This window comes from Thunnus thynnus, chromosome 21 (genome assembly GCF_963924715.1).
Source record: "Thunnus thynnus chromosome 21, fThuThy2.1, whole genome shotgun sequence".
In the NCBI taxonomy this organism is placed as follows: Eukaryota; Metazoa; Chordata; class Actinopteri; order Scombriformes; family Scombridae; genus Thunnus; species Thunnus thynnus.
In genome coordinates, this window is record NC_089537.1 from 24,713,742 (window position 1) to 24,727,825 (window position 14,084).

Genomic DNA, 14,084 nt, shown 5'->3' on the forward strand with positions numbered 1-14,084 from the left:
AATAAGAAGAACTGAGCTTTATGTGCCAAAAGCCTGAGACCACTTTCCCATTCATTTGAAAATATTGAACATAGAAAAAGAAAAAGATATTTTGATATCATAATACAGTGTAATGAACATCTACATCTTTTGAAAATGTACACCACCATATATTTATAATTTGTGTCAGTGGTGATGGGAGTGGGAGTTGAAGTGAAAGGGGAGCACCCAAGATGCATTTAGATTAAGTGAGGTTACATAGTTTGCTTCGACCCTATTCAAAATATAGACTTAATACGACTTCATTTAAACTTTGCACTTAGCAAACTGGCCTGTTGTACTGACATGAGTCCCGCTGATCAAAATGTAATTTAAAAAGGATTTCATGATGTGGATGGGTAAAATCCTGGTGATTATCAGACTAAGTTCAGTCTGGTGTTTGACTGCTTGAGTTCCCACATCCTACTGAAACATTACTGTATGTTTCCCAACATGTAAAAACTCAGAAGCCGTTGTTACAGCATGCTGCTCTGATAAATGACTATCATCAATGATGAATCTGACAGATCCTGATACGTCTGGTCACCACATGATGTGTGTGTGGTCTTTGTTGTGTTACATGCGTCTCTGCACTTTTTCTCTGAAGGATGGAGTTATAAAACTTAAAAGGGGTCTTGGACTGCTGGAATGGTTTGTGTCTTTGGTCCATGAGTAGTAAATGGTGAGCTCCAGTTTCTTAGATTTTCTTCCGATGCTCTTTTCTGTACATACAAGATCAGGAGAAGCTCAAAATTTCACTCGAGCTGACGGGTTTCTGACTTGAGTGGTGAAGAGAATCTGTTCATCTCTATCTGTGTCTTTCTATCGGCTTTGTAGTTTCATGCTGCTGCAAGTTGTGAGATGCAACTGAACCGCAGCGTTCACCATGTTTGCTTCAGAAAATAAGATGTTTGTTGGTCCAACAAAGTTCAGATTTTATTTCTTCTTGGGGAAATTCTTATCTGGACATTTTTTATTCTTCAGTTAAAGTTTATGGAGATAGAAGAATCTGTTAGTTCAAAAAAAGATTTTGATTTGCAGGGTTTATTATTTGGATTTTGCAACTAAATCTAAAAGAAACTACAGTATAAAACTATGAATTTTGAGAATGAATTATGTTTTTGCACATTTACGAAACACAGAAAACAGAAAAGCATACAGAATGTGACAAATTTGAGTGTGTGTGTGTGTGTGTGTGTGTGTGTGTGTGTGTGCGTGTCTCACCTTGCGTGCCCACTATCTCCATGTGGAGGTGGGCGAGGCCGCTGGCTGTGGACAGGGACAGTTTGATCATGCCCTCCACAGTGACGGTGTAGCGGTTCAGGTAGTCAAACAGGGAGCCGTGTTCATGGTAGTCTGACACCAGCCACAGCTGAGTCCATGTCCCGTTATCTACAGACAGACAGGAGGAGCAGCAGGTCGTTATGTCTATTTTCTGCTTTTCCAGACTCCAGAGTGACACTGGAAATTTGAAAGTTACAAACTACATATCACTCAATATTCTACTTTTTTTTAAAAAATATATATATAAACAAAGTTTTCTGAAAATAGCAGTTTTCAACCTGTAGTTTGGTTCAGTTGGCTTTTAATTTGAAACAGATACAGGAAGTGGTGGCATTCTGCTGACCAGTGGCTTTATCACTTTATCACTCAGTCAGTCAGTTAGGGACTGTTTATAGGGCTGGCTCTGCTGTTGGCCCTGCTGTTGGCCCTGCTAGCCAAAATTCTATTGTTGCCTTTTAGCTCTGGCTTCTTTCCTATTCACCTTGTGTGTTACAAATGAACCAAGAGTTCCAACCATGACATCATATGAACAACTCATTTATTGAACAGTCGCTGATGTCATCCTGCACAGAAGGACCTGGAGCACTTTACAGAACCTGATGTGTTGATTTATCTTCTCTGGTATCACAAAGAGCTCATGAAGAAATAAATGATTACAAGTATTATGAGTGGATAATGCAGCTGGACCTCATCTGTCATGAATAATGTTGAGATGGTAGAAACAGTACATAGTGGCGTCTTGCACAGTAATATTACATTCAGCTTTACATTGAGGAACTGATGAACTACTTGGACTAGGACACACATTCAACACACCTCTGTTTTGACTCTGACTGATGAGGGGAAGCATATGTGTTACCATAGCTACTACTATTGATCTTGCATGATTAAGTAGATCACTTTGGAAATTTCTTTCTATATAATTCCCATGATCAGCAGATGGATAAATTCACACATGTACTTTCACAGTCACAAAAATGGTTGGTCTGCTTTGCTTTCACACCACAAACAAAGCAGAGAGTTTGCTTTGATCATATCAGAGTTCAATTGCTTAAATATTCACCCAAAATGACCTCAAACTATTCCTGTACTGCATTCTCTTGGCTGCGTGTATGCTGATACTGATAGGACTGTGATAAACTGAATCAGCTGATAACAACAGTCTGGCTCTAGTCTCCACCAGGATACAATAATAAAAAATAAGTTTATAAATGAATACAAATCAGACCAGCCATTTTATTCTGCTGTGTTAGGAGGGAGGTTGCATTTGCAACTTGCTTTGAAACTCTTTAACTGTAAAATCTCAATCTGTTGTCTACAAATCGCATAAATTGAAATGAACTCTGTATCTACATGACTTGCCCGACATCCCATGTATTAGCAGCAGCCTGTACAACCTCCTATCAGTCAAACTGTAATAAAAGACACAAAATCCATTCTGTGGGCCGTCTCTCTCACACACGTCAGTAGGTGTGTGTGTGTTGCTGGAGCTGTTTAGCAGTGTGTTAATGTCTGCTTGGTCTCCAGTGTGAACTGCTACTCTTCCACACCGTCGAGCAGCCTGTCTATTCACACTGAACACTCGCCGGCACTAATGTCACCCTTAGCAGAGTGCTTCTCTTTCAAACCTCGCTCGGTATCTCACTATGGGAAGCGCCTTCTGGTGTGACCAGTCATGGAAGCTCCAATACCACCATGTTTGTCAGGAGACAGACCAATCATCTTGAGTTAGACCAGCCTGTCCCCCCTTTATAAACACCTGTGGCGTCCCGCATGGCATTCTCTGGAGCCGCAAAGGCTCTGGAGAGTGAAATTTCTTCTCTCTTAAGCTGAGGGGCAATGCTGGAGGAGGAAAGGAATCTGGGCTTCTACTCCCGGTATCTCCTCATTACAAAAAAGGGCGGTCCATTCCATCTAGTGCTGGACTTACGTTTCCTCAATTCCCACATCTGCAAATACATATTCAGAGCGCTCATACACAATTTTCTGTTCCGCATGATTCGACCTGGAGACTGGATCATATTAATAGATCTGCATCTGCGTAGCCTACAAATATCAGACTCTGCCATTCAAGGCTGTTGCTCACCCTGAGGGTCTTCAGTAAGTGTGCAGAGGCAGCTCTGAATCGTATGCGAGCCACAGGTCTCAGAGTGTTGGCATAATTGGACGATTTTCTCCTCTGTGGTCCCAGGAGGGAGGAAGTGGAGAGAGACAGCCTTTCCAGCTTGAGCTTCAGTGTCAATCACGCCAAGAGCATCTGTTTCCAACTCAGAATATAGAGTATTTGGGCCTCCAAATAAATTCTTTTGGGGCTTTTCTGTCACAAGATCCAGTGGACACCTGGGTGTCCTCCCTATGTCTGGACGTATGACATCATCTCAGTCAAATGGTGGGCGTGTCCTCAGAATGTCTTTTCCAGTCACTGGAGAGACCCGGTGGTGTTCACCACCGACGTCCCCTTGGGAGCAGTAGTTATGAGGAAAACAGTGACAATATAATGCTCTATCGTTTATTTTGTTGTGATGCAAATCACGCTCTTTACGGCAATTTTTTTCGTCATTTGGAGTCTGTCCATCTTTTACGTGGATTATATTGATAAATTACTCTTAGTGGCTTTTTACTGGGGAAGCTTTTATTGCACTTACAGTAACTCAATGAGTTTAGTTTTTGTCGTTCCAACTCTCCACCGTCGTCTGTCTCTCCTCTGCTGTGCTGCACACACGGAGGACTCAGCCCCACCCGAGTTGAGAAAGAGCAGTGAAGAGGAAAGAAGCAGCGAGACGGTGGCCCATAAATGACAGCAAAACGCAGTAGAGACTATGTTTATATATGTTATTTACCAAATTTATGCGCACTCCTTTGATTTCAGCTCAGTTTGAGAGTCTCTGCTGTGTTTTGCTGTCATTTATGGTCGCCCTACTCTCCTCTGCTCTCTATGGTTCACTGCGGGCAGGACTGAGCCATTGGTGTGTGTTCCACACACACAGGAAAGACAGTGAACCAGGACAACTACACTCGTTACGTTACTGTCAGTGCAATAAAATCTAAGGGAGTGGGAGTTGCCTGGTGTGGGAGAGATTAGGCTGAGTGTCCGTGGATCTCTTCACATTGCACAAAAATGCGCAGTGTCCTCTGTTCTTTTCATTAAGAAACATAGACGCACCGCTAGGAGCAGATGCACTGGTTTATCTATGGCCGAATATCCCATATCGGCCCAGCAGACTGTGAATGGCGGAGCTAGTGCTGCTCCTTCACAGTTAGCCATGGCCGCCGCCGTTATGCAACGACTTGGTGTCGCAGGTGCACAGAAAGATTTTTCACCCACACCCCAAACGAGAGAGGGTACATTTGAATCAATCGGCTATTCAAAGTGCGAGGATGGTTAGTGGTGCGTGTTTGAGAGATGGTGTTAGGCTAGAGCCATCATTGGGTTTCAGATTTCTGTTCCAGATGTATTCTGCTTCCTGCAGGATTTACTGGACAATGGTTAAGCTTCTTCCACCATTAAAGTTTATTTGCCTGCGATTTCAGCCTGCCATGTGGGTTTTGGGAATGCATCAGTTGGACAGCATCCTCTAATAAGGAGGTTTATGAAGGGAGCCCGCTGACTGCAGCCTGCGTGTAAACCTTAGTTCCTTCATGGGACTTGCCAACTGTTATGGAGGCACTCTCAGGGTTACCTTTCGAGCCCTCTGGTGTGCGGAGTTGAAGCTCTCTCAAAACTATCCAGTATCCTGTATCACTGTATCCAGTGAATATTGCGTTGTCTGATCAGGCATCCTGCTTGCAGTTTTCCCCTGACTTTGGAAAGGTGATGTTGGGCCCTAACTTTTCTTTTGTGCCCAAGGTTAGCGAGTCTTCTTATAGCTGCCCCACACCAGAGCTGCTTGCCTTTCACCCACTGCCTTTTGCACAAGAGAGTGAGTGTCTGTGTGTGGTCTTATCTCAATCTAGCCTCTAAGAGCTCTTCTGGTTACTCACCTTTGTTGTCAGCAGCGATGAAGCCCAGAATGTTCTCATGTCTCAGCATCACAGTCTGGTAGATCTCAGCCTCCCGGAACCAGGAGCGCTCCTCGCGGGAGGAGAAGATCTTCACGGCCACCTCTTCACCACGCCATTTACCCCGCCACACCTCCCCGAAACGCCCCTTACCAATGCTCTCCTGCAGGATGATGGTCCTGGCGATGGTCCTCTGGACCAGCAGTGGCAGGCCTGGAGAAAAAGCAGACAGGAATGTTTAGAAAATGGAGTTGCTAACAGCTACATCATGATGCAGAACGTATCATTTGTTAAGGAGAATAAAATCAAATGGAAGAAAGTGGAAAGTCCATGAAAAACATTAGTTACAAGAAAGCAGCCACCTGAGCACCACAAACAAATGAGATGTAGTGGAGGCAGAACTCTCAGTGCCAGATACAAAAAAACCCTCAGTTAATAAACTTGTATACACTGAATAGTCATAGCCTTCAAGGACAGGACCACAATTTTTCAAGTCTATCTTATACAATATTGACAAGCCCATATGTACAATGAAAAGGTTACTGGTTGCTGTGATTGTTCCTCCTGTTCATACTGGCTGTGAAGAAATACCTTCTAAAAGCAGTGTCAATGGAAGTGATGACAAAAGTCCATAGTCCTCGTTGTGTGCAGAAAGATGTTGTAAAGGTCAGCTGAAGTGAATATGAGGCTTCAGCAGTCTGAGTTAGACTTAGTGTATCTTCATAAGTGACAGCTAACAACAAAACAAATTCCCACTTTGTGTTATTTGGTGTCACTTTGTGATACCTCTGCAGTACATCACAGAGAGAACGCTGTCTGTGGAAGCACAGAGGAGGGATTTAATACTAAATGTCTGTCACTGGAAGATCCCTAATTGATTTGTCTAACTCAGACTGCTGAAGCCTCATATAGCCTTAGCTGAAATGACCTTTTTCAGGCACCAGAATGTATTTCATAATTTGAGTTGGGTAATATGAAAAAAAAAATTGTTTTCAAGCATTAATCGAAGCATCAATTCACAATTTTAAGTCCTTTTTTGCCTGCAAAATGCAGAATTGAATCATCATATTATTACAGTTGAATGTCAGAACCAGATGCTTCAACTAATGCAAAGATATGGAGTTCAATAATCAGTTAGAGCACAGACAGAGCAGAAAGATGAGCTCACTAACTTACACGCTGCTGTTTGTGTTTCTGATTCCTGATGTTTGCAGCATTAGCTGCCTGACAGGCAGAGAGAAACTGTACAATGTAGAACGTGGAAACTGTTCAGTTGACTCCCAGCGCTTCGACTCTGGTAAGCGGAGATGATACCCCGTCAACTAATACAGACTGAGAGCACAGATCAGTGTGCAGAGTCATTTTCAGTCTGTTTTTCTCATAGATGTGACCGTTACATTCACTACGAGTTAGCCAGAGGCAGCACACCACCTGGAGTCACCATAGTCCCATAACCAGCAGCAGGCGAACATGTGGTGTGATGTCATCGTTTATGGGACTGTCATTACTCAAAAGGGCTAATGCTAATGTAGCCAGCTGTCATCTAAGTTACTTTTTGACTGAAAATAAACTTTTTGTGCGTGTTGTGATAACTCAGTTTTCATGATTTAGACATTTTACACATCATGAAAAATCAATCAATCAAATGTCATATATTGCCCAGCCCTACACATGATTTGACACTCAACAATATTATAGCTTTTTCAACAGTGGCCCTAACACTTCACGCCCACTCTCAATCAATTGAATTCATCCACAGATGTTCCCGTGAGAAGATGCACCTCTCTTCCCAGGGAAACAACAGTGAATAGGTGAGATTTACTAGTTTAGTGGAATTCTGCTGGATAACTCCAGCAGTAACATATTGAGATCCCTCAGTACACAAGTACAGCAGTTTGCCAATATTAGAGTCAAGTCTGCTTATTAACAGTTGATTTGGTGAAGTGGCTTTAATGAAATAGAGTTTGCTCCTCTTGCAAACTCATTTGGCCAGAAATATTTCCAATAAAGCAACAACTTGAAATGCAGCAACAACAGTAAGAAAGTTGGACTGCATATGGAAAAGCTTTTTTCAGCTCTGTTGCTTTGGCAAACTGCTGATGAGGAAACAGAAAACGGAAGTGGAATGAAAATCCTCCTCCGATTTCAACAGGCACCATACACACATATTCTGATTCAGCAAATTAAAACAGCCCACACAGTTATGCCAACACATACAAACACATCGTATCAGTCACAAACACAATTACATATTCCGCAAAAGATTGAATCCAAGTGCTTCCCTGGCAGTGTGCTGGAGGTGTCAGTCTCCACAGAGAGGTGCTAATTTATGGCTAGCATAAAGAACAGCTTTTACCAGTGCGGAGATTTTCTCTCTCTCAGTGTGTGTGTGTGTGTGTGTGCACGTTTTTGTTACCTCATTGGGACCTTTTCTGGCATTAACACCGACCTTGTCGGGACCAGAAGTCCTCATAGGGACCAAAGCCCGGCCCTAATGAGGCTAAATGTCATTTCTGAGGTCCTGACTGAGGTTAGGAGTGAGGTGTGAACTGAGGTTAGGTTAAGGTTAGGGTTAAGCATGAACTTGTTATGGTTAAGGTTATGGGTTGGGTTAGGCTGTCCACAGTGATAGAAGTCAATGCAATGCCCTAATAAGGATAGCTGCGCACACTGAACCAGCCAGACTTTTACTTTCAGATGTTTGTAGCTTCGGGGTTCTCACTGCTGCCATCTCCACACAAACTCATGTACATTTAAATATACAAACTAATACAGCTGTGTAGAACAGGTAGAGGTCAAACGGGTCGAACTTTCTGAACTAAATACATGATAGATCGATGGAAAACCTTCACAACACAGACATGCATAAAATCATTTTCAAAAAAAGAGACTAATCTGAGAGGAACTTGGGGATATTTAGACCTAAATGAAAATGTGGCAGCAGCATGACGAACCAACAAGTTGCAGCTGCAGTTGAAAAGCACAGCAATACATTGATTGTTACACTGATGCTAAGCTTCATACTTCACACTCTGTCGGACAGGATTGCTTCATCATCAGGTAAGACAGGTACTGTCTGGCTGATGATTGGTCCACTGAATGTGCTGCTGCTCTGTCCCACCCAATGAACACAGTCCATCCAATAATCACAGCTGTATTAGCGCGCATTCACTGAGAAATATTGGCAACTCCTTTCAAAAAGAAGAGTTAAGGTCTGGCACCCCCCAAAAAAACTAGATTTGTTGCTAAAAGTAGCTAGATCTAGCGAGAAAGCTGCTAAGTTGGCAACACTGAACAGGACTACTCAGATTCACAAATGCTGTGTTTTGACATGCAGAGATTTTTGCACTTTTGCAGACTTGAAACTGAGTTTTCCTTTATCCAATCTGCTGTGCTGCACTGAGCAGTACAATTATAGTTTGACCTTTAACTGTTAGCAAACAAAGGGAAACAGGACGTGTCATGAATGAACCATGGTACACACAAAAAAGTCCTGATTCATGATATAAACATTAAATATGTTTTATGCCACGACTCAAACTCTGCTTTAATTAAAGGAACAGTATTACCAACTAATATTTCTTTAAGGATTTTGATTGGAGTTATATTTGACATGTTCTCATGCTCCTCTCCACACTGAAACTCACTGTTAAATAAGTAAAAGGTTACAGTACCAGTAGAACATGTACTGTATGAGTTAATAGCTTAGAGTAGAGTAGAGTCTGAGCATGTTCCAAAACATTTCTTATACTTGCAAACATGTTCCCCCACCTTCTGTTTCTGCCACTGTAGGAGTTTGTCATAGCAAACAAATGTGCATAAGTGAAACAGGAAAGAAATGTAACCCTCGTCATATTGTTTTAGACTTCAGTACCCAGACCCTATCTGAAAGTCATTAGTGTGGAGGTGCAGCATTGTACCTGATCCAGAGCCCGAGGTGGTCATGTCATAGATGAGGTCCTTCAGCGTTGTTCCAACAGTGATGAAGGGGTGGTCCATGGAGGGGTCCTCTTCGTTGGGCACCCGGTGGTGGTGGTGATGGTGGGCCCCAGCCCCACCGGCTCCTAGACCCCTGTGGCTGTGGCAAACGTAGAACGCCAAAACCAGCAGCAGGCAGAGCACACACACCGGGCCGGCAATCACCGCTGCGAGGGCCACAGGACCCAGAGGAGGGGGCTGGACTGTCGAGACTGCTGGACAGGAAGGAGGCAGACACAGAGTCCATTAGAAAAAAGAAAATCACACATCAATGTTTGAGGTTAATATATGAGCTGTGTTTCTAATGGTTCTGATGTCAATATGTCAGCAAAAAGTTATGAACATGTGAGAGATCAAGTGAGGCTGCGAACTGTTGGAAAGGTTCACTTGGAGCATACTGATGGCTGGCAAGTGGCAGGCCTTAAGTGCTAGCCACGACCCAGGAAGCTAACAGGCCAAGTGATGCGGGGGCACATTCCATCTGCTAGCCTGATGGGAGATTTGGCCTGTAGCTAACACACCACACACACACACACACACACACACGCACACACACACAGTGCCACATGGCCAAAAGAGGCAACTACAATGTCTTTATCCATCTACTGAAGTGATAAAAGACAGCTGGCAAACTTGAACCATCCAGAGGTACAACTGTCCTTGTGTGTGTATTTGTTTGTTTGTTTCTTAACCTTAACCCAACGCATGCTGGGACAGGGTCCTGTTTAGGGCTGTCGCAATAACTGCAATATTGCAATGCCGTGCTATAGACAAGCCAACCGAGGTGGACGGCAAGCAACCGCCACAACTGTGTTGTTCACATTTTTCCTTTTTTCATAAGGCTAGGTCCTTCTACTTCAGTGTGTGTGTATTGGATGTTGGGAGGCTCCCCTGACCCGGTCCAGCTGGACTCGATTCATAAATCACAGGTTTAAGGTGACTCTGCTGTAGGTTTTCTGCATTAGTCAGTAAGTGCTGCTCCATTCAGCCAACACAGGTGCAAAGTCCACTGCTCTTTTTATTCTCCCATAGGCCTACTTACTCTCAGTCCCCTCCTGAATGTATTTAATCTACACGCCTCCAGTCACCTATGTCCTCAGACCTTAGTACATCCTAAGTGGAGCAAAGTGGTGTAAATCAGTGTCACTGGGAGATGTATCAATGGGATACTTAAGCCTGTATATAGTTCCCAGGTCCAGATACGATACACGGGTGCAGGGGTAGGTGAACTATAACCTCAAAGGAAAAACATTTACTTCTAGACCAAAGGACTATTTAACTAAAAATGAGAGGGGAAAAACCACTCATCTATTAAGATGGAGTCACACTCCAGAAAAGTACAAGTCCTTGATGAGGAAAACCACAAAAACCACTACAGGGTTTCAGTATCAGTATAACAAACAAAAATGATCTAAGTCTAAGCATCCTTCCCCAAGCAGAGAGAGAACCATTTTTCTTCTTCTTTACATACCCATGCAACATGAGCTGATTAACATCTGTATGAGGTCAGTGATAACTCATATATGGACTGGGACTTACTGGAAAGTCCCGGAAAGTGCTGTAAGTGAACTCATATACACACATAGGGCAGGCTATAATGCAACACACACAAAGCAATACTGTGACCTTGACTCAAAACAGGCTGTAACTGGTTTAAACACGTACTCTTCTCTTGTGAAGCATAAAGCACGGTTAATAAAGTTCAACAAAATCATTCAGAAAATACAATAGGTATTACCGTTTACTAAAACAACACTAAAAGCAAAAATTAGGTGTAAAAAAACATTTTATTTAGCTGAAATAAGAATAATACTAATGAATAAATGCAAAACCAATAACTTAGGCATCAAATACAGTTAGTCAGGACTTTTAACAAGGCCCTGGCCTAGAGTTCATTCTTCTTGGGGTTTATGCTGTGGTAGTAATCCCTTCTACATCTCACCCACATATCCTAGTGGGAATGAATGCTGAACATTTAGGGAGATTGGTCTGAAGATTAATGTGGCTTTTCAGAGTCTTTTTTCTCCCTCTTTCGCTGAACAATTCAAGGTGAACGAAGAACCTTCTCTGTAATTCAAAATTGTCTTATTCACAGTATTTTGTGGTTTATTTAACCTTATAAATATACAAAAATATATATGAAAATATTAAATAAATCATCTGGTTAACATGTAAAATACAGATCTGAAAAGTGATAAATGTGGCTCAAAAAAGTACAATATGTGCCTCTGAAATGTAATGATGTAGAAGTAAAATAAAATGGAAAAGTAAAGTACAAGTCAAAACTGTACTTAAGTACAGTAGCAGCATGTAAAACTGCCACCACAATTATGTAATGAAATTGCTCACAGTTTGGCTGGTGAGAGCAGGCAGTATCAGGAGAGGCAGACAGTACATACGCCTACATCACTGTAATTTTCTCTACACAGTCCCTATCATTATCTAACTATTATCAAAAACAAAAGCTAAAAATCCAGAGATCCGTACTGAAGACAGGCACAGCCATTTAAAACAAATGACAGTGAATGCAACAGTGATGTATGTCAAAATAAATCGCACCTACGAGAGAGAGATGGAAATTTATAATCGTCTGAGCAGCTTCTTTGGAGCAGAGGAAAAAGTACAACATTCTATTGTCTACTAAAATCCACTGCATTCACTGTATTAGCAGCCTTGCCCATGCCTCAACCTGCCAGCACATACATAGTCAACAGGAGCCTCTTCATGGGCTCTTGTTAACTTGTTTGGCTAATCTGGTTTTCTAAAAGCTGAAATGTGGCGGGAACAGAACAACACTTGAAAGGCTTTTGCCACAGAGGTGCTGCTGTTGGTTGAACCTTTCTGAAGAACCAACACCATCATAACAGTGTGAAAAACACCAGCAGAAAAGACTATGGAGGGTAAAAATGTAAGAGGAAGCTATTGTAATGGGAGTGGAGAGCGGATGGCAGAGACATACAAAGAAGACTGCATGTGTACTCTTGAGACGGTGGTTGAGTGTAGTCTGATTGAGAAGGACAGGAAGGGAAAAGGGTTTTGCTATTTATTGTTCATATTGCATCCTGTGCTTTATAAATAAGCTTCTTGTATTGAGTGGTCATGTTCTTTTCTGGCTTGAAAAAAGCCCCAGAAAAACCAACACAGTCTTACCTGGATAACTAAACATGATGATTAAGAATTTCTTTTCAAAGTAGAACGTCTGTAAGAAGTATTGTAAAATAATAATAATAATAATAATCCAACAATCCTGAATGTCACCAAGATGAAGGAAATGGTGGTGGACTTCAGGAGACAGCAGCTCAGTAGATAAACCCTGCTAAAGATCAACACAAAACCTGTGATGAGGGTCTCCAGATTCACATATCTAACTTGGACCCTTCACACCCAGCACACACTCAAAAAAATCCAGACTCCACTTCCTCCAACAGCTGTGGAAATTCAAGGTCTCATCCTCCATTCTGAAGACCTTCTACTCCTCAGCTGTGGAGAGTGTCCAGACAGGCAGCAGCATCACCACCTGGTACGGGAAGTGCTCTTCCGGCGACCGTGGCGCCATGCAGAGAGTGGTACGTTCAGCTGAACGCACCACTGGAACACCTCTTCTCACCCTGCAGGACACCTACATCAGGAGGGTGAGGCTGAGAGCCCAAAATATCAGAGACACTTCACACCACAACGATGGACTGTTTAGACTGCTGAGGTCGAACAGACGCCTCTGCAGTCACACGGCCAAAACTGTTTCTATCCTCAGGCCATCCCGATCCTCAACACACACACACACAGTCACTTACTTGCACACCAGCTAACTTTAACTGTAAATACTGGTAGATTCTGGAAACTGGTAAGATGAGTATATATATTAGTTTCATCCTGCACTAGTAATTGACTTTATTCTATTCTATCTATTTACTGATTTTATTGGATATTCTTGCACAGTAAGTGAGCATCTCCTTCATTCTGCTGCATCTTTTACTTTGTATCTCTGTGCATGTGACAAATAAAGCTCCTTCAATCCTTGGCAACACTCATGGTCAAAGTGCAATTTGTTACCACAGCAAACTCTCCTCGAGTAGCTACTTAAGTCCCTTTTCAACCAAACAGTTCCAGGAACTATTGAACTAGATGAATTAATCTCATCTAATCTAATTTAGGAATTTAAGATCTCCTTTGTGTACTCCTGTTTGTGTTTCCACCGCATCTGAACAACAGTATGCAAATTGGACCCAAAAAAGCAGCAGCATTTTTCCCCAACAATACACATCCATCCTGTTGTTCTTAGTGTTTACTGCTGTGTGTCTTCATATTAAATGATCTGCTGAGTGTTTCATGCTTATTTATTTCTGCTTTAGAATGTAACAGCATGAGACAGTCAGAAAATAAAGTTTTATTTCTCTCGTTCACTGGCTCTGTTCTCTCTACTGCCTCTCCCCCTCTCTCATCAACACTGCCAAAACAAACTAACAAACAAAAAACAAACAAAAAGTTTGTGTACTCCCTTTGTACACAAATAGAAGCAGCCACAGTGTCAGGATGACTCTGTTGCTTTCCTGTATGTGACAATTGTGTTTCAAACACCACTGTTGTTTTTTTTTTTTTAATACGTCATGGGTGTAATTTGCCCAGACAGGAGACTTTAAGTTCCTAGTTTAGTTCCTGAGATTAGCTCCTATCCTTCAACAGTTGAAACTGGTTGAAAAGGGCCATCAGTCAGAAATACAAGAGAAGAGCAGCTGGTGTATGTGTTTCCAGATCAGCAGAACAAACCTGGGTTGTTTTAATAAAGAAGTCAGTCAATAATCCACCAT

General features: G+C 42.3%; 1 protein-coding gene across 2 annotated transcripts in view; it reads right to left on the reverse strand.

Annotated features, from left to right (window-relative positions):
• The window catches only part of tgfbr1b (transforming growth factor, beta receptor 1 b), an 81,202-nt gene that overhangs the window by 21,965 nt on the left and 45,153 nt on the right, over positions 1–14,084 (reverse strand). The window contains exons 3-5 of one of the 2 annotated variants that reach the window (XM_067577658.1): positions 9,222–9,494; positions 5,284–5,514; positions 1,243–1,410 (exon numbers count right to left, since the gene is read on the reverse strand). In XM_067577658.1, coding sequence (XP_067433759.1) covers positions 1,243–1,410; positions 5,284–5,514; positions 9,222–9,494 — 672 coding nt within the window. The remainder of the gene's footprint in view (positions 1–1,242; positions 1,411–5,283; positions 5,515–9,221; positions 9,495–14,084) is intronic. The other variant, XM_067577659.1, reaches the window with a different exon arrangement.